The sequence below is a fragment of the Pygocentrus nattereri genome, chromosome 4 (assembly GCF_015220715.1).
Source record: "Pygocentrus nattereri isolate fPygNat1 chromosome 4, fPygNat1.pri, whole genome shotgun sequence".
Taxonomy (NCBI): domain Eukaryota; kingdom Metazoa; phylum Chordata; class Actinopteri; order Characiformes; family Serrasalmidae; genus Pygocentrus; species Pygocentrus nattereri.
Genome location: NC_051214.1, coordinates 31,130,842 through 31,152,033, shown reverse-complemented (window position 1 = coordinate 31,152,033; position 21,192 = coordinate 31,130,842). Strand labels below are relative to the sequence as shown.

At 39.0% G+C, this 21,192-nt stretch overlaps 2 protein-coding genes across 2 annotated transcripts in view; both read right to left on the bottom strand.

Moving 5' to 3' along the window:
* Nucleotides 1-23: 23 nt before the first annotated feature.
* eif5 (eukaryotic translation initiation factor 5) lies at nucleotides 24-9,701 on the bottom strand. Its single transcript, XM_017710531.1, has 12 exons — nucleotides 9,598-9,701; nucleotides 8,840-9,065; nucleotides 7,959-8,238; nucleotides 7,756-7,837; nucleotides 7,494-7,666; nucleotides 5,103-5,214; nucleotides 4,054-4,172; nucleotides 2,878-3,039; nucleotides 2,516-2,677; nucleotides 2,018-2,182; nucleotides 663-803; nucleotides 24-402 (listed from the first exon to the last, which is right to left on the bottom strand). Exons 3-12 carry the CDS (start codon nucleotides 8,028-8,030, stop codon nucleotides 304-306), a joined length of 1,287 nt encoding a protein of 428 aa, XP_017566020.1. The 5' UTR covers nucleotides 8,031-8,238; nucleotides 8,840-9,065; nucleotides 9,598-9,701; the 3' UTR covers nucleotides 24-303.
* Nucleotides 9,702-10,438: 737 nt separating this feature from the next.
* Nucleotides 10,439-21,192, bottom strand: part of LOC108434973 (tumor necrosis factor alpha-induced protein 2-like) — a 46,855-nt gene continuing 36,101 nt past the window's right edge. Inside the window, exon 14 of the mRNA XM_037538115.1 lies at nucleotides 10,439-10,513. Within this exon, the coding sequence (XP_037394012.1) occupies nucleotides 10,439-10,513 (75 nt within the window). The remainder of the gene's footprint in view (nucleotides 10,514-21,192) is intronic.

The window sequence follows — 21,192 nt, the reverse complement described above, 5'->3', positions numbered from 1 at the left end:
AATAAAAAAAACACAGCCAAGCATTTCACTGGCAAACATTCTTTAATGGTCGCAAAAATACAAGGAAGGGGAAAAGGTGTATTTTCTGCCCTACAACCAAAAAAAAAAAAAAAAAGAAAAAAAAAAAAAAATCATGCATACAAACAGAATGGCAACAATTCATCAAGAGGGCTTGTGAAGGGACTAAAGGCTTTCTAGCAATGTACCAACTTAGGCCTACAGCTGAGAAGAGCAAAAATGTTCTGAAGGCATGCGTCAGACCACCTGCAGCTTTGCAAAATGTCAAGAGGTAAATTTAAGGTTTTAAATGGCATCGATATCAATGTCCTCCTCTTCTTTTTCAGACTTCTCTGGCTTCGTTGTTTCCATCTTCAGCTCACGTGCAGAAGATGAATACACCACCTTGACAAATGTGCCAGAAAACATTTTTAGCATTAACCAAAAATAGTGTTCATATGAAAATCTTAGAACATGTAGAAAATGAGGGCAAATGAGGGATTTATTCCTCATAATGTAACTGAGTATTACAAAACACTAACAGAATTTGAACTGCATCCATCCAAATGGGTCAAACTTTTGAGGCAAAACATTTAGTCTAGATTTCAGCTTAATCTGGGTCTGGGAAACCAGCCTATTGATTTTCTCACTAAACCAATAATCACCTCCACATTGTCCTCGTCTTCCTCGCCCTCTTCCTCACTGCCCTCACTCTCCTCCTCAGCCTCCTTCAGCCATTTCACAAAAGGCTCTGCCTTAGCATGGATCTCCTTAGCGAGTTCTTTAGAGACATACTTCTTAGAAACCTGGAAGGAACAGACATCATAACATCCTAAGGTGGGGGAGAGAAAAAAAAAACCCTAACAAAACAAACAAAAAAAAAACTTAATTGACAAAGTTCAAATGTTTTGCATTTCGCAGCTGTGTTTAAAGTGTATGCCTTTCTACCTAAATAAAACTGAACAGGGTATTTCTCCAGTGCTGGATGAGCAAAAAATATGGGGGGAAGGGAAAAAAAAAAAAAAAAAAAAAAAGTATCCATGTTAAAGAACAAATTCTCTTATCTAAGAATAATATTTAACTTATACAACTTGTGGCACCTTTGCCAACATTTGGTAGATTAGACAGTGAACTGTGAAGGACCTGCCATGGATTTCATGCATAGCAGTTGTGTTGATCAACTGCTCTGACAGCTTTAAAATGTTTACAATAGTAGTGGGGAGTATAGGCAAAAACTTATCGCAGAATTAATTCAGATGACTGACAGCTTCAGTATATTTCAAGGCATGTGTCAATATTGCTTTCTAACCGTAACAAGATAAAGGAGAGCATGTAAAGCGCACACTGGCTTCTCTGAGCAGCACAAAATCAGTACAAAACTGAAATTATTGTTTAAAATCTTTTAGCCTGAATGTTGTTTTACATTCCTCATGTGCATCTCATACACTCGAGTTTTAACCCATGACAATAAGACGCTGTTGGAGTTTAGTAAAGATTACAAGCCATTCACATTAATTTTTTTCTGAGAACCTGTGGACTAGTCAGAGCCTCTAGACTAACTAGTGGCTAACAACTAATCCCATAAGACTTTTCTTTACACTCCGTTTTCCCACTGTGAACTCATTATGCAATCCAATGTCCGCTCCTTTGACACACTGGACTAATTTAGTTTAACCAACAGCATGTTTTGCACTGTTTTACGTTGCCTTATATGCATACTGGTGTAACGGCTTATACCTTAAGAAGAATTTCAATCACTATATTGAATAAGCCAGAATATCACCCACCCACCACTAGTTCACATTCATAATTACTCTCCAAACAATGAAATAATTAAATACTGTCATACTAGCAAGCTTACACAGAAATGTTTTTTGTACCCCCCCTTCAGTTAGCTTTTTCTACAAAACTGTACAGGACACAGATGTTCATTATTCAGTCAGGAACGTGGCTGCAAGCTCATACATTGAAACAAATGAACACAAACTATTTTCCAAACCAGGTGAGTGTTTTAACTCACCTTCTCAGCCCATGCAAGTATGACATCTTCCTCCAGCAGGTCTGCATCATACAGGTCTTTGAGAACAATGGACACACGGGGCAGCAACTGACTCTGATGGAGTTTCACCAGGCATTCAAAACCACCCAAGAGGTACTTCTGAGCCTTTTTATCATTGTGGCAGAACTGATGCAAAAGACAGGTGCATTAATTGGACACAATGACAAGTAACTACAAAAGGTCAAAACAAAACCAAATAAATTACAAAAATACTAATAATAGCCATCTCACAATCTATGACTTTCAATACACAGTCGAACCATCCTACTAAATCAGGTATTTATAGAGTACATCACATTTGAGAGCGCTCACTGCTAGTGCTATAAATAAAAGAATAAAGGATCATTTTTAGGAAAATAAAAAAAAAATCTCTTTGAGGAATGAGCACACATTTGCTGCCTTTGAATAAAACAAGACATGAAACAGACAACTGAGACTGCTGACTGAGACTGCACTTACTCTGAGGAAATGTCGTTTGTACTTCTTGATCTGCTCACGGATGTTCTCGTCAAACAGCAGCTCACTCAGGATCAGTGGGCCCATGGCCCTCACCTCAAGCCGCTCTGCTTCAGCCAAGATTTCCTTATCAGCCGAATCAATCACTCCCTCCTCCTTCTTTTGCTGCAAATAAGGAGGAAAGTCAAAATGAGAGCAAACAGCAGGAAAAAAAAAAAAGAACCCTCAAACACTAAACACAAAGCATGTATTCTATATGCAACACACGCAGACACAAGACACAAAAGATTTTTCTGTGTTTACTTGTCAATCTTCAAAACAAACATTCCAAAATAGGTCAAGCAAACTTGTGTTACCAAGCACACCTTCACAAAGTTGTAGAATATGTTAACCCTCTCCTCCAGAGTCTTCTCCAGATCGTCACTCAGTGTAAGACCCTTAGCATGCTCACTGATCTCCTCCATGCGGCGTCGCTGGGCCTCCTCTGTGGTCTCTTCTGCCCAGTCTTCATCATCATCATCCCCATCCTGTCCAGATAAAGTCATACAGCACAGACAATTTGCAAGACTGGTTGAAACCTTAATGACGTGATGCATCCCGATGATAAGAAGCACACCTGCTTACTTTAGTGCTAAAATATGTGTGATGCCCAATACCAAAAGAGGCTCTTCCAGTAACATTAAAGTTTGGCATCTGCCGTGAACAGTTAGCAGTTGGGGGTTGAACGCCAACTTGCTGTAACTATTATGAGCCTTGCCTACATGATCGCCCTAGGGCTACTGATTTAAAAAAAATTTGATTAAGGCCAGCTGGCACAATATGCTGTGCTTTGTAACAAAAACAAAATTTTGAAATTGTGTACCAGTTAATTGTTTTTTATTTTGGTTGTTTGGGCAGCTAAACAACAAAGAACACAAAAATAAAAAGATATACTGGTTGTTCATTTGTTTACTTTTACATGGTATATCTTGATCTCGCGGTTACAGTCTCCCTTTCTGTTTGCTGTGCGGGAGAGGGGAAAAATTTTTTAAAAAGACGATCCAAGTAAACGGGGTGGAGAGAAATGGGGGTTGAACACTGCAGTCACAGCTGGCCCAATTTCCAGGTTGTGTGGAGCTGTATAGTATAGTATAGTATAGTATAGTATAAAAAACCCACAAAACAAAAACATAGATGGAAATTCATTCTATAAGCCACATTACAGTTACTGAAATGGCCCAACATGAATCCCCTAGAACAGTGGTATCTCGACATTTAGGGCCTTTCTCTGCCATTTTTTAAGCCAAGGCTGGGTTTTCTAATGCTGCACACCCAACCTGCACTGTTTAAGGACATGATTACAAATCCTAAACATCTCTTAGATCAATCAGGGACAACCATCTGGCACAGGTGGACTCCCTTGTGGTCTGTTTCTGGGCACATAGTCATATAAAAATGGGGATAAAGCCACTTAAAGAAGATAGACCTATCGCTTTCAGCAGAGGAACAAGCAGTTGACCCTCACTCTTGAAATTCTATAGTGTAAGGGAGACCATACTCACCACAGCATCAGGGGCATCTATGTCATTGTTTCCAGCCTCCCCGCCACTCGAGCCATTCTCCTTGTCTTTTTTGCGATTCTTTTTCTCTTTCTCCTTCTTGACAGATCCACTCTCATTCTCTGGACAGGAAACACACAAAACAAATCAGCATTAAATTTAATAGGTCTGTGTACATAACCTCACTTAAAGTATATATTTTGTTAGTGTGATTCATCACAAGCTGAAAGAAAGTTTGAATCCTCATCACATGCACAGAAACCAAAGCTGGAGGGCTAAAGCATGTGAGATTTTTCACAGCCTGCAAAACTGTGTGAACATTTTTTTTTTCCACCTTTAACACATACTCGTTCCACCAGACAGAAGTTATATCAGTGATCTAACTGTTTGGTTAGAAAGCCATGTATTGATTAATGGTCCATCCAGGGCAATCCATGCATGTGGTATGGCCTTTGCTGCTGAACAATAGCAAGAAGAATTTTGCAGTTAAGCCAGAGAGCCATCACTCAAAAGGAAGCAGGTGCCAAAAGTCATGAAACAAATGCCCATGGCTTTAGACACTACTGCAACATTTCACCAATGCAGAGCACTCCAAGAAAACACTGAGTCATACCAACAGTTCCAGAGTTACATGACAGTAAGGCTCTGCAGTTTCATCTGGACCTGCACAGACCTCAAAAATAGCCTATAGTGAAACAATCGACACACTACATTACTGGAGGTGAAAGACATAGCCCTTCACCCAGCAAAGGACTGTTGCCAAACACAAGGCTTATATTGGTATTAAATTTATTTGATACGATTTGATAAGCTAGTAATGAAGCAACAAGCCAATATATTGGACCGGTACTGGTAGCACTACTGTCTTTACTAAATGGACTGGATACTTGCCACATATCATATGCTTTCTTAGGAATAATAATACATATATCTGATCAGTGCATGGTATCTGCAGATACTGGACCCCAGAAGCAGCATCATGACAGAAAAGGTTGCACAGGTGCATTGTCAACTAGCAGTCTCAAACAGGACCAAAAGGAACCTCAACTTACCGGGTGGATTTTTGAGAATGAAGGTGCACAATTTGTGTCTGGTGTCCAACATGCCTCGGTACCCACAGGCCTTGCAGGAGTTTCCTATGGTCTGCTTTTTGGGATTGATGTGCTGCAAGAGAAAAGTCCTTGTGAATTTACAAAAATGTAGGTGAATTTTTTAACCATTACAAATTGCACACTGAATACTAAATTGTGTTTCAATGCACTTGACAGACATGCTGGAAGATTTTGGCTTTAATAGTCGAAAAGTGTACTACCTTCACCACTATGAAAGTCATTTTACAAGGTTTTAGAAACCATGTGCTTGTGAGTGCCAGCCAAGTTGAGAAACAAGTATGTGAGTGCCACTGAGAAAGTATGACTGAATATTTTCCCGCTAACATTAGGATAAATACATAAAAACTAAAACAATGCGTCAGCTTAACTGTTCGCAAACCCTAATATTTACAGTTACCATTCAATTCCTAGTTTATCTAAACCAATTTTTCTTTAAAATTCAATCAGATGTGCTGTTGATGTAATTTAACAAACACATGCGATGGCTAGAGCACACAGAGAAGTCATAAGCCAAACATGTGCTCGTTTCTCTATTCTTTTCAAAACAAAAATCTTCCACTGTATTTAAGTTTGCTTTTATTCTAATGTTATATCTTGTTTTGCTAGCAAAAAACACTTTCTGCAAAGAAAAACTGTTTCAATGGAGTTCCCTTGGCTGTACATGCGCTCTGACTTCCTTTTTCAAAGACAGTACATAAAAGTACCAAAAGGAAGGCTTAAATGTTAAAATAAAAAATAAAAAAGTAATTGGCCTCAGTTTGCAGATCCTACTGGTGAAAACATTCCGCAACACTCAAGAATAAACATAAAATAAACAAATCCTGGAGGGCCAGTGTCCAGGAGACTTGATTTCCCTGCTTAAACTCATCTGTTAAGTGCCAGGTTTAGTGAGTGTTTTTTTTCACATATAGTTCATTTTAAAAGAACCGAACAGAGTTCTGTTAAAGTGAACCTGGAAGGAAACCAACTGCAAATGACCTCAGTTCTTTTTGCATTCACGGTGTAACTGAACTCTAAAGAAAACTGTTTTCTTTCTGGTCCTTTAAGATCTCAGACCACAGCCCCATTAGAACTTGCCCCCCTTTCACAGCATTCAGGTGCTCCACCCAGTAAATTTTCATTCATTCAGTGTGAAAGCAGCTGAAAATTGCGTTGCGTGCCCAGCTTGAGCCTTTAACATGAAATCACATCTATATCGCTTTAATATGTCAAGCGTTGCTGTCTGTCTCAGATCACGGACATACTTTATCCTGAGCAGAACCTTATGAATGATCCTTGGTCTGTTTTACCTGCTGAATTGCTGTAGACTGTGGCTGTGTGCAGAGTGAGCCTCAAGGTCTTCACCATAAAGCAAAGCTAAAGTCAACTGTGGCTGTTTTGTTTTCACAATTTACTAATTAATCGAGCCACAAGAACTACAAATGAACCGAACTGAGACCACCTTGAAAAGTGGTTTCAGGTCGGTTTGTTTTAGGGGGCCCGAATTTGTTTGGTGTGTTCACTTATGCAAAAGAAACCATAACTCAACGGTCTGAGTCCACTTCAGGCGCTGAAACGCCCCAAGTGCAAAAACACACCAAGTAGGGAAACTACTAAACTGTGCTGGACACTTTCCCTCCAGACAGAGTTGTGCACCCCTGATCTCCATCGCTGTAGGCTCCTTATGAATGCCACTGCTAAAGACATTATGTTCTCTCTGCAGCACAAACATTCCTAAGCAGGAAGGGGGAAAAAAAACAGCTAGTTGAGACAATACAACCCAGATTGCTGCACTGCAACACCAAGGAGGCGATCTTCCTCAATCCTCCTTCCTGACACTGCTTTCAAACAAAATATAGCCTCCCCTGAAACACTCAGGTGATGTCTTTTCTGCCCATCCCTGCGAACTCTGTGGTCATACTGATCATCTCAATTACAGCTTAACCAGTGACTCTCCAGGATCAGTAGCCTCTCCCATAGAAGCCACTAACAATTTAGGTGTTAAGTCAGCTCTTATGAGCAGTCATTTCTTTCTGGCACATTGGGCAAAATCACCTTTGTACTCATACACTATTGATAACCTTACAGGAACCTGCATATTCAGCAACACATTCAAACCTGTAGCCAATACAGAGGGTACCAAGTTCACTCATTCAAACTGTATGGTCACACACGTAAGCCTTTCAAGAGACTCGTCACCAACAGCTCTGATCCTCCATAGTCAACCAGGCAATTGGCCAATTCTACAACCAGCAAAGAAAATGCTAGCTGGTGAAAATAATTACTAGTTCTAGTTGGTCTAAATCAGCCTTTTTACAAAAGATGAAAGGACAAGGGGGCATTTATATTTACCAAATCGGTTTCTGGATTGTCACACTCAGGACACAGCACAAACTTGCGAATGAATCCATCCAGCATGTCTTGCAGTTTGTTTGCCTCATGAGATCCATTGACAATGTAGCGGTCATTCTTGGCATCAAACTGAGTCTGGGCTCCCAACTCACAGCCAAAGAACTTGGTGGGATCTAGAGAGAGCATTTTAAGCATTACAGGTATTTGACAATCTTCTTAGGGCTCTATTGAGCCCTCCAAAAAGTGCTCAAGCAGTACTCACAAGTTGGAGGCCTATTAAGTGCCTTGGCAACATCAACCATGTTGACTATGACGGTCTTGATTCCATTTCCTTTGCCTTCCACCTACCAGGAAAATAAGTTACATTAATGCAGATCCAAGGTGTTCCAAGTAAACCAAATACACAAATCTCGTTTTTAAACGGACACGGATACAGTATATATCAAAACTGCAGGCCATACCCACCTTAGCAATCAGACGGGGCATCTTATAGCGGTAGAACTGGTCTGAAACGCTGCGGTTGACGTTGACAGACATTTTAGTTTGCTGTAGGCTTTATCAGCAAGATGTAAAGATCTTGAACTGGCAATTTTTGGTATCTTCTGTCTCGAAAGGAGGGGATGACATAAACGACTGCAAGAGGACTGTGTCCCTGACATGAAAAAGGTATGGCCACTCAGGCTCTAAACTGCAAGCTCGTAGGCTAAGTTCCCCACACACAGGTTTCAAAAGCCGTCCAACAGCTCTGTAAAACAAAGAACAGCATAGATGAGCAGAAGTAGATGAGTAAATTTGGGTACCTCAGCGTCCATTATATAACGCTACCCTTATAAACTTGGCCTCAACATCAATATGGGAGCACAACGTGGTTCCCACCCAAAGGCAGAAGGAACACACTCTTATCTGCTGGTAACAGCTGTGTGCTCCTAACCAACTCGACAGTCAAACGACATCGAATATTACAGGGTGGAAAAAACGCAATAAATATACATTATTTGCTTCACATGTTACCATTAGCACACAGGCACACGCCACATGTCTCAACTTACACGAAACAATAAATACTGTATGCTCAAATAAGTTACACGAACAACTGTTGGATATTGACACAAGAAAATAAGTTCTAACTTTAACTTAAATGGCCAATTATCAGTGGAGAAGTTGTGTAAAGCGTGCTGCAGAATGCGTCACTCCTCGCCAAGCAAACACGGTGTGACAGCAGCTACGAATTAGGAGGAGTGGGCCGCCATTTTGAGCCACACTTCAGCGTTTCCAGGGGGGTGAAATACGAGAAAGCACGCACATACTGAAAAAATAATCATGTGGTAAACTCAATGCCATCATACCTTTCCCATCCGCAGCTCCTGACGTCCAGGTACTCGCCGTTTGCGTAAAATAAAGACATAAACACACCGCTGGTCGCCCTGAGATGCAGCGAAGTGTATTCTGGATGATGAGCGGCTGTAAGCTGAAGCAGAGGAGGACAGCGCTGTATGGAGTTAGTTAACCCTGGCACTGCAGAGGGATAAAGCCCCGAAGAGAAAACTCGAGACGCCCTCAAAACAGGGGGATCTGGAACGAACCAAATAAACACTGATCAGCGGCAGCTTAGCGCTAGTCCAACGTGAACGCTCGCTAGCTAGCTTAGCTAACCTAGCCTAGTTAACATGACGTTACCGTTAGCTAGCTACCTCTCGGGTCTCCTAGTCTGGCTCTGGAGTGCACCGCAAATTTGACCGTTTTCCCTGGTCACTGCAGGCTTGCCAATTAGCTGCTGAGTTATTTTAGATGCGCTGTGAGTAGGGACAACGCTGAAATGTGAGGTGGTAACCAAGGACCAGGATAAGACATTCAGAATGGAAACCTAAGCTAGCTAGCTCATGCTAAGTGTCTAGTTATTCCGAGCTTACTAGCTACCATATGGCAGGACTTCTTAGCCTATAGCTTAGCTGACGCCAAACCAGCTCACTGCCTCTCGCTCTAGCGCGCTAATGCTACGTGTTTGAAACACAATTCACGGCACTAAAAATGACTTCAATATAAAACGATGGGTGCTCGTCAGTTTATGTGGGCAAAGAAGAAGAAGCAGCAGCAGCACACGTACCTCAGGATCCTGTTAGCGTGTGCAACGCCACAATGCGTTCCTATGGCAGCGTGACTGGGAACCTTAAGCTACCGCGAAACTCTCCCCGCCCATTCAGCATCACAGATTCGGCACGGTGTCTGCTCGCCGCTCTGTGGGTCATCACTATTTGCTCCTTTGGCTGTCAGTCATTCTCTCAACTCTGAGGGTAGAAACTTTAACAGAACAATATGAATATAAACATTTTAGCTACCTTATCGACCTTCCAGTGTGTAAATGAATAAGTTGTAAATGAATTTGTAAAAAAGTAAATCAATAAGAAAAAAAAATCTTATTTAAAGTGCCCATATCCTAGTTTTTAAGTGGGTCTACTTACAAAGTTTTGGTTTTATGCAGCAAAAAGAAATACTTCATTTTTTTACAATTCAATTTTCCAACCTTTCTTGATCTTTTAAAATGAAACAGGCTGTCACATTAAAACTGATATATGTAAATATGTTTTGTTGTGATTGGCTGAGCAAGAATGAGCAAGGCTAAATTGCTGAATCTGTCTGTGTGTGAATACATTTAGTCATATCTCTTGGGCTGTTTACAGCTTAATTTCTACAGACTGTATAGACAGCAGAGTGAATATGTTTTTTTTGTTTTGTTTTTATAAAGCAAGGTAATTTTGGCTTTCCATGATGAGAGCCCTTAAAAATCCATAAAAACTCTACGTAAATATGTAAATCACTCTAAGTAAATAACTCAAACAGATGGCCTTTTTTGATGCATAAATGGCAAGCTTCTGAATAGGACCACATTTCAGATCTGCAACCCTTTCAGAGTGCATTCCGCTTTTTGTAATGACACAAATACCCATCTACCCAGGACAGAGGATGGCACACAGAGTGAAAGCTCTGGATGTGTTTTCATCCTGCTGCAGAACAAAGGCTTCCTGCCAGAGTCACACAGGCCAAAGAGGGAGGAATTTATGGAACAAACAGGCAGGATGGACCCTCAGGATTACCTGTGGAATTACAAGGGGTGAAAAGGCTTACTGCTGAATGGCCAGTGTGTGGCACATTGGACAACAGCACACACAGGCCAAACATAGCCAGAGGAACAGTAAACACAAATTCTAGCATACTTGTAGAGTAAGGTAAGCTTATTATGCAGTGAAGGCATTCTGTGTTTAAAGGCACGTGTTATTAAATTGATCTTAAAATAAAATACTGGTAAAAAACACCTAAGCATTGATATGTTTGTTGGCATATTTAAAATTTTGTCATTTAAACTGGTTTTAAGAGGCCACTGACCATAAAAAGTCCTCCCAGCATAAAAAGGTACTGTTGCTGCTGTTGCTACATTGCTAGCATCAATCAATTCATGCGGCCTGTCGCTGTACCTGTTCAATAAAAGAGCATTTGCCCATATGCGCCACATTTTCCACATCTTCTTAGGCGAAAGGGGTATGTTTTTACATATTTACTGTAATGAAGCTAATGGGGCCGCTGTGTATATAATGTTAAGGAGAGGTGAAAACTGAGGCCCATAGGTGCTCTTCTGTAACACCAACAAGCATTGAGTCAATTTTGTGTATGTACATCATTAGTTTTTTATTTGCCATTTTCTACCAGTAAACATGTTTGAATTTAGCATGTTGTGAAATTTAGAATACTTCATTTTTTGCCACAAATGATATGACAGTTTAGACTCTGGCTGCTGGGATATGTAGTGCTTGTGACATTTAGCCTGAAGCATAAACAGAGGGCTTTAAATAGTTGTTGCGGTTTTGTAATGGGGTCTCAAAAGTTCATCCATCAGTTGCCTATTCTGAAACACTTTAATCGAGTCAACACCAGGTCAATAAACTCCACTACTTGCACTGTAAAAGCACTTTTTGTCCAAATGTTTGCTCATCCAGTGTTTCGTCTAATATCAAGGGTATTAATAGAGAGTTTGTTTCCCCTTTGCTGCAGTAACAGCCTCTACGTTTTGGGAATGTTTTACAGTAGATTTTACAGCAGAATTTACTTTTTCGTGGAGTGCCTGGATATTTTGGATAAACTTTGGATAGTCTTTTGGAGATACTGTCTGTATTGGATCTTGCAAAAACACACTCCTGCACTGGTGAGCTCACCTGAATCAACATAAACAAATTACACTAGCTGCACATAAGATTGCCATCTACTGAAATGTTAACTGTTGACTTTATATGACTCCATGAACAAAAAAGTGCTAAAGCGTTTAAAGGTGCTATTCTACATGCATCTTGAAGTTTCCTTATTTGTCAGCATTGCATGTGCAGTAGGATTTGCTGTGTTTTTGGTTTATATGTCTATATAATAAAGGTTGATTCATGTTTCCCTTAGACTTGTATTTTAAAGTTTGAAGCATATTGGATGAATATGTTAAAGGGGCACTCTGTCTGCAAAGAAAAAAAAATAACCATCGCTACATTTGTCACCACACCAACTTGCCTTCTACACTGGTGCCACAATCACCCTGAGAATGAGATTTTCCAGTTAAAAGAGTAGAAAAAAAACTACCTTCAGATAATGTATTTTGAAGTTTTTTGTTTCCCACTTAGCTGGCCAGTTCATGATGCCAGATAGCTAATGTTACTGCTAGGAAGAAATATCATGTTTGCATTTATTAGCTTCTACATTAGTGGGGGGAGGTCAGGGTGTACCATGCAAGCTGGGTATTGCAGACAGAGAACATCGATGGCCTATCCTGTTTGTGGCATTGGGGAAGGATACATTCATTAAGTAGCTTTATTTGGAACAATACATCATTCATAGCCACCACTACATGCAGGGGTCAAAACATAAGCAGGCAAATTCACATTTAACAAAATCAAGAACTACAGAAGCCAAATACCTGCACTCAGAGCTACACAGTATTATAGGCATGATTTCAAAAAAGCAAAGCCAGAGTATATGCTAGGGGTGTAAATCGCAAGATTCATCACGCTATGATCTCACATCGATTCTTTTAACCATCGATACAATCATTTTCGATACTTTGAAACTTGCCACGATGCGATTCGGTTTGGTAGTGGTTTGTTTTGACACAACTGGATTCCAGACGATCTGTTATATTTCTATGAATTCACAAATGCAGACAAAAATATAATTTGACCATTTTATTATTAAATGCCAAATACACAGTCATGACCAGAAAACAATGTAACAGTAAATAGATACTGTAAACAAGAGCAATTAACATTGTGAAATGAGGTAGGCTAAACAGTTTTACGGCGAATATCTACAGCAGGAAATCTATTTTGCTTACTACTATTGTTTAGTAGTAGTAAATGGCATTTTAATCAAATATATCATTGAAAAAAAGACTCAAGTAAGAAAAAAGTGAAACAACCCAACTACTTCCAAAAAAAGCGATGAGTATTACGTCTGCCATCAACTTCATTTGCAAGGATATGCGGCCTGTTGTAGAAAAGGAAGGCTTTCGTGAACTTCTGCACACGCAGGAGCCCAAATACAACATTCCCTCTCGACAACTTCAGTGAAAGCTGCACACATAAACGGTGTCAAGAAGTACAAGATGACATTAAACACCAGCTAACGGATGCAGGACGACACGCAATCACAACAGATGGCTGGACAACCGAAGCGTATGCAACCACAACCTGTCACTTCATTGCTGCTGGCTGGCAAATGAAGAATTAACGTTACGTTCTTCAAACACGCGTTTTGAACGACACACATACAAGTGTAAACATACAGGCAGTGCTGAGAGAAGCACGTGAAGAGCGGAATTTACAAGACAAAAAATCCCCGCTCTTGTGACCGACAGTGCCACCAACATCTAACGCCGCGCATTGACGGTGTTGCCAACTCCTCAGTAAGTACGCCATCGCCTACTTTGCATTATCGTGCATTTGCGTGTATTTGAAGCTGTAGAATAAAGGAATAACACTGTGGGAGAGAAAAAAGTGAGTAAAAAACACCCTGAATGTGTTAGAACTACAAATGAACTCTGAATAAATTAACTTCTTATGTTGATTCTTTTTTTTTGCCTTTGAAATAGGCCGTCACTTCTCAAAATTACTTCATGACTTTAATGCTTTGTCTAGACCCACATTACATGTTTACGTAAATTACATAAATCAGTTTTGTCCTGTGTTGTTAAATGTTAGCATATCAAATTTATTAACAATAAAAAAATAATAAAATAATAATAATAATAATAATAATAAAAAAGCTGGAGGTTAGGGAACTGGCCCTGTGACCGGAAGGTTGCCAGTTTGATCCCCAGTTCCGACAGTCCATGAATGAGGTGTCCTTCAGCAAGACACCTAATTCCCTATTGCTCCCTGGGCACCGTGGATAGAGCTGCCCACCACTCCGGGCAAGTGTGCTCACTGCACCGGGTTTTTCCCGGTTTGTGGGATTTAAAAAGTATCACTTACTTAATATGGGGGCAGTGTCAGCGGCTTTGGGCATGCAGATCATTTGCGCTGTGGACGTGGAGCGGCGTAGGTATGCTCTGACTGTGAGACTGAGCACTGAGTGCTGTGGGACCCGCTGCTCGCTGAGGACACTAACTGAAGAACATGTGTGTTCACCTCAGAGTCTCCAAAAGTCTCCAATAACACCAGAACATCGTTAGATTTGTCGCTAGTCGCTTTTTTAAAAAAAGACACTAAATATAGCGACAAAGTCGCTAAGTTTGCAACACTGCGCATTGAATGCTTCGTGCATACCATTAACCTAGCAACACAGGAAGGCCTGAAATGTGCCGGTGCAGTACGGCTGTTGGGGCGAGTAAGACGGCAGCTTAGCTACTTTAAAAGAGAAGCAGAAGTTACTTGGAGATCCAGAACACGTAACAACGGGAGAGTGTATAAAACAGTTTTCTTCGCTGCTGCTGCTCGGACACAAACACGTATTTGGCGGACTGCAACATACAGCCCCCCATAGCTTAGCACACAAGAGGAAATATACAGATAATGTTTGAACGCGTGTGCATCGATGCACCTGGTAGTTTGCTATTTGGGTCGATGCATCGATACAGATCGATGGATTGTTCCATCACTAGTATATACCTGTATGTATAGATCTGTAGGTCTGAATTATGCTTTGCAAGTTTTAGGCCGTAATGTCGCTTTAAGAACAGTCTAACCTATCTGACGCATAAAATGAACAACATTAAAACTGATATAGAAATAGAAGCCGAGCTCCAAATGTCATTTTGGTTTTAATTATAAAAAGAATGACCGAGAGTTTGCCATGAAAAAAAAATCCAAACCACAGAAGTCAGAAGCATGACTAATAAATAATAATTATTCTTGCATAATACACCCCAGATCTGAATAATGTCAGATATGAACGTCATTAAACTGCAGAATATAGGGGAAAATTGTGCAGACTTGGTACACCATTGTTACTGCCTGCCCTGGATTTAATGTTGTGTTTCATCAAATACGACGTCCTCTAGAGGGCAGCATAGCATGAACATTACACTGAGTGCACAGGGCCGCATCAGAGCCGGTTTATGAGGAGCCTGGCCACTCCCTTTTCCTCCCGTCACATCAAAAACAGGCCTGCTAAACAGCAGAGGGCGCTCGCGAGTGAGTCCTCAATAAGTGGAAGTAAATGCAGCTCAACGGCTAAAAACGAAAACTTAAAATAGTTTCTGATCATTTACCCAGAACGTTTCTTTAATTTTAGAAAGTAGAAGGATGTATTTCACAAAAAAACAAAGAAAACTCACCTGTATTTTTCCTTTTTTCTGCAGCAAACGGGTTTTGGGCAGCAGGAGGCGGGCTTTGCTGCTAGAGAGTGATGATTGATTGGCGAGCGGAGCAGCTCATTGGCTGTTTTCACTCACTGACGTCATGGACATACATGAAGCGCCGTTTTAAACTCCTATAGCTCGATTTTAAAAGCTCTTAAAATATAACAGCGGTGTTAAAATGTTTTATGATATTCACTGTTCAGAAAATTATTGTAGTCTTTTCCATTAAAAATGTTTAAGCATTTATAAACTATGATTTTGGCCAAATGCTCCATATCATCCCATTCATTTTGGACTTGGGAGCGCCCTCTAGCGACTGAGAAAACCGGAAGACGTTGCAGAGTGCTAATTCTCTCTACGAGTTCTCTGGACGCATGCCCATTAGGTCCATTCACCTCAGTTGAACTTAAATGGAATGCCTGCAAAATCTGTCATGTGTTCTGTCCTTATATAACAGCCTGGGACATAATTCAATTTAAAATAAAACTCCCATATGAGATGGGAAATTGGATGTGAAATATGAAATTCAGCCCATACTTATGGAGATCTAACTACTACAATTATTTTTTATATTTACTGTGATAACACACACACACACACACACACACACACACACACACACACACACACGTATATATAAACACTAAATGTTCTTTATTCTTATTCTTTATTGCAATGATGTCAGAGTGCCTGACATCAGTGCCTCAAAGGAAGCATAATGCTGTCACGCTATTAGACTTTCTACCACTGAAGAACTTTTCGTTTTTAAAGAGGAAAGTCTGTGCAAGAACAAACTGCAACAGTAATCATTCAGTATACCATAAGTGATTTAACACGGAACGTAGAACTGGGAGGTCAGGAGAGGGATGTCAGTCAGAAATGGGGCTATTCAATAACTGCTACATGTTCATGTTTATCTAATATGCTTTTCTAGATATAGGTTGAAATCTGCTTTGTGCCCATTCATTGTCATTGTATACCTGTCTATCTCACCACTGTAGGCTATGAGCAAATGTGTGTAGTAATTATTTGCAGTTATGTATGTGGACGGCTCTACTGAATTGGTTTAAAGTCAAAGTTGAAAACACATTTCAGACTGTTAACTGACTTGAACTTTTGCTTTGACTGACCCTATGCCTTAATTCTGTTAAATGACTGAACATTCCATTTTGTCACTATTAAAACATTCATATCACTACCGAATCTTTACCAAATGTTTCAGTAGTGACTGTTTGAGTAGATACCATTTTAGGTAATTATTTTGAGCATAACATAAAATCCTAAAATTTTTATTAAACACAAAACGTTTCCATAATTGCAAAAAAATCTATGTTTTTGTAGTATCAATTCCTAAAGTTACACACAGATTTTCAGACTTTGGGACACCTTTGTCCTGGACTAATACTCTTTGTATTTTGGTAGTGACATGAAAACATACATAGTTTTTTTAATTAAGTTGTTCTGTTTAAAAAGGTTAAACCTGTAATTAATCTAAATCATTCAAACCCACTTTTAAAGAAATAACAAAGAAACCAAATAGAAAACAGCATTGAAAAAAAGTGAAATATAGAAAGTAAAGTATGAGGGATGACTTTGAATATTGTTGCAAACAAACAAAAAAGAGTTATTTTATTCCATTTTTATTCTTCTACATCATCACAACATGTTGGAGATACTTGCTTCATTTGGCCAGTGACAGTATGTTAGGTGTACTACTATCTCGATTAATGCCTTGGGATTATTTAGATCATAACATATCATAACATAATCAATGTTTTTTTTTTTTTGCTGTGCAAATGCAGCTTGAATGAATCAGGTAGAAAGCTGTGCATCCAAAAAAATGACTCATTGCTCTTCTCTAAGTATTTTCAAATAATAATTCTTTTAGATGTGCAGAAGTATAATTGGGAGAAAAGAAAAATTTCTCTGTTCCTCATGGGTCATTCACAGTCACACCTTTATGTGCTTGGATCCCTTCTGTTCTCTTGCTCACACCTCTGACATTTCAGCTTTAAATTTTCAGTGTTTCATTTTACACCAAGATTATCCTAAAAAGTGAAACATGGTTTCTAACCAGTTTCAGTTCCTAGGGTGATAGATTTTTGATGTGCTATAAGTTCCACTGTGATTTGATAAAGTACAGTGTAGTTTTTTTTACATTTGGTGGTCCTACTGAAGCTGTTCTTTACCGGGTTATGTTTACTTCGCTGTAGTGGGAAGAAATTAACATTTTTGGCACAATTTGAAATTGCCTGTTACCCTTTACATTATGTGTACATATCATGAAAAACTAACCAATTGAAATAGCCCAAAGTGACTTGGAAAAAAGTCTGGTTCCAATGATTTACATTAAATGTAAAGTAGTTTTTTTCCTTCTCTTGTAAAGTTGTCATTTTGGAGATACAAGGTTTTCTTCTGACAACAGCGACTTGTCAGTAGTTCACCAAAGTAGCAGTTGTTTTACTTGAGTATAGGTCTAGGCTATTCTACCTGTCTCTATGTGTGCCATATCTTGAAATCAAGGTCAAGATTCTTTAAATGGATTGCACTATTTATTTTTTTGTCATGTATAGTACAGCACAAGACAGTCATGTATAGTATTCAATTCAAGATGAGGATAAGAGATGCTCACAATCAGAGATGTGCCTTAACTTGTAACAATGAAGCCAGTCAACAGTAAGCCCTCCCACTCAATAGTCACATTTCTTCTCCCCATTCTAATCAAATAAAAGAGGCTGGCCATTGAGTCATGCGCTATTAGCAGACCCTTAAATGACTTAATGACTCATACTAGAGAAGGGGGCTACATCATGACAACAGAGCAGACCAGGATAACCACAATACCAGCATTTTGAAGAAAAAAAAATGGTCATAATGCTATCTGTGATGAAAAAGGCCCAGCATGGTAGTATAGAGAACAGTGAGTCATTATACGCAATATATGACATCAACACTGCTGACTGGCCAGTATGATTTACTGTAACAGATAGCATGACCGAGTTCTGGCAGTGTCGTTTGATAGAAACAGTGTTCGCTCTAATCACTGTACTGCTCAAAAGTAAGCGACCACTCTTCATTTGTTCTAGTCAAAATGGCCATTAAGTACAAGTTATTCATTTTTCAGCATCAGGAAAAAAAGCAGAATCATGCATTTAACAGAAAATCACACAGAAGCACCAGAAACTAAATATTATATCATATGAATATTTTTCCACAGCTCCAAAGTTCCGTATTAGAAGCTGGTTTCAGTTTCACAATCCAAGTAATCCCAAACTGATACAATGAAAAAGTTTGGTTACATTTAGTTATTGGGACTTGTTATTGTTATTGTTCCTGGAAATTCAATAAATGAAATGGTGGTCTCTGTGCACAGCACTGTACATACACAACCAAGATTCCTTGCACAAAACAAAGCAGTCATAAAATAAGGAGACTTCATACTGTGTTAAAATAAATATTGGCTGAAATGGAATATAATTGAAATCATTCATTTGGTGGAGAAAAGGTTTCATTAAAACATGTGGCCACTGAGCGACAGTCCAGATTATGATTTGTTAGAGTTTGTGTTCTTCTTAAAATGCCTTATTGTTTCAATATATTTTGAGTCTATATCTACTCATTGTGTTTCAAAATTGTGGATGATCTGTACTGAACAGGTATATTTAAATACAAAGTTAGTACAAAGTTAGTATCAACATGACAGCAACCAACAAGATGAATATGAATATCAAAATCAGAGATATTTAGATACAAAGCTACCTATAACTGGGAAGGTCATTAATGTAATGTCATTATACAATCATGTAATTAAAATACAGTCATTACCCCAAATTTGATGGCTATTTTTTTAATCATCTGACTTTCTAACCAAAGCGGCTCTAGAATACAATATTCTATTGTATTCTTCTGTGCACAAAAAATTAAAATATTTAAGTTTGTACATCAACAAAACATGTAATTTGACCAGAAGTGTTCAAACATTTGCATATAACTTTATTGGGCAGTGTTGTGTAAAGGTCAGCATCACTCATCATCTGTTAAATTCTAATCATTGTTAGAACACAAACATATTCAACAGAGAATTACACTGAAACTTTAACAGTTAAATCTAACATTGCATTTTTCAGTATTTAGTATGTCCACCCTTAGTGTTGAGTTGTCTTCTCACAGTGGAAGGACAGACAGAAACACCTGTGGATTTGATCAGAAATGAAGCATAGTGGAGTTTGGTGTTCGCCTCTCCATTAAATATGAAAGGTTTAAGTACTGTTTAACTGTTTCGGTGGTCTGTTAGGCTTTGCAGTTTTGTTGGGAGCCCCCAGTTTTTTAATAATTTTATGAGCACCAGTTTTGGAAACACAATTCTTTACTTATTGTCCTTTGACTTTATTCATGGAAGTAGATTATCTTATATCTAATCTCCTCCGAAACATCTCCTGAAAAATGAACATATTGTACTTATTGGCTGTTTTTACTTGAAATTCAATAAATGAAGGGTGGTCTCTGACCTTTGCACAGTACTGTATATTATAAACCTGTATTGGTGTAAAACTAATGTACTGACCCTAAAAAAGTCTATCTGCATGTATTGCCTCTCTGTAGAGCTGACATCTGGATATTTTTGCTGTATTTTTTCTAAAGAGTACACACAAGTCACTGTTTTAAATTAGCTAAATTCTTAGCTAAATTAGCTTTAAATTGTTTAATTTTGGTTAGAAGCTTTAGGAGAATTATTCTCTTTGAACACATCAATTTATTTATTTTGATGGGGTGAAAGAGGCCCAATCCTGGAGGAACAAAATGTTGAGAAGCAATAGTTGTTTTTCCAAGTGTATGCTGTGAATTTCTCTCCTGAATTATATTTCATGTACAAACAAGGATTAATGTGCATCCATCAAGCATCCTTGGCATTAAAATCAAGCCAGTGGTCTATGGCTCCTGTGTGCTAAGTTTGCACTATAAGCTTCGAAAAACAGATATTATCCAATGGGTTTGATGGGTGCCGGTCCAGGGGCCCAAGCCTCTAGGGGACCCTGTGAGCAATTATGAGAAAAGCAGCTGTTCTGAGACGCTTTAGGAACAGCAGCACAGTAGTAAAAATGAACTAACACTATGTCTCAACAACAAGCAACAACAATAGAACCAAACTACAACCCTTCCAGTTAACAATGGAGACAAACAGCCAGAGAGCTGGAAGTTAGATGTGAATACCATTTGTTTTAGTTATTGTATTTAATTATTTTAGTTATTTATTTGTGTTAGTTATTGGGTTAGATAAGTAGATGCAAGTTAGCATAACTGTGCTGCCCACCAGCACAGTACTATAATGCTATTTGTACTACAGAATTTAAACTACTGATATTGAATGTCGGTACAAATGTAACCTGTTATAAACTCTTTAAATATGTGCCCCAAACTACAGCTGCACAGCTCCGTCAGTAAAGCAGCTATGTATTGAGAGTTCTATGGTTTGTTTTACGTTTTGACTCGTCACCCACTTGACATTTCTGATGTAAACATCCTGCAGGCCTTGAGAGGCGATGCGATATTAGTTATATTTAACGGTCAATTTCCTGTTAATTTTATGTTGTACCCGATCATAATCCTGACACTCTCCACATCTTTCCTAAACATCAGTTTATTGTTCTCCTCCAATGACTGCTTAGTAACACTATTACACTATTCTTCATCATCTCTGTCAAGCTTTCAGGTATCATAACATCAAGCTAGTGTTCCCATGAATGTACTTTGAATATGAAGCTCCAAGTATTCAAAAGATATGCCTGAGGGATCTGCAGTGAGACTGCCCATTTCATAAGCCAAATATAAAATGTCAAAAGCTGATTTGTGCTATTTGGCAGTCAACCGCAC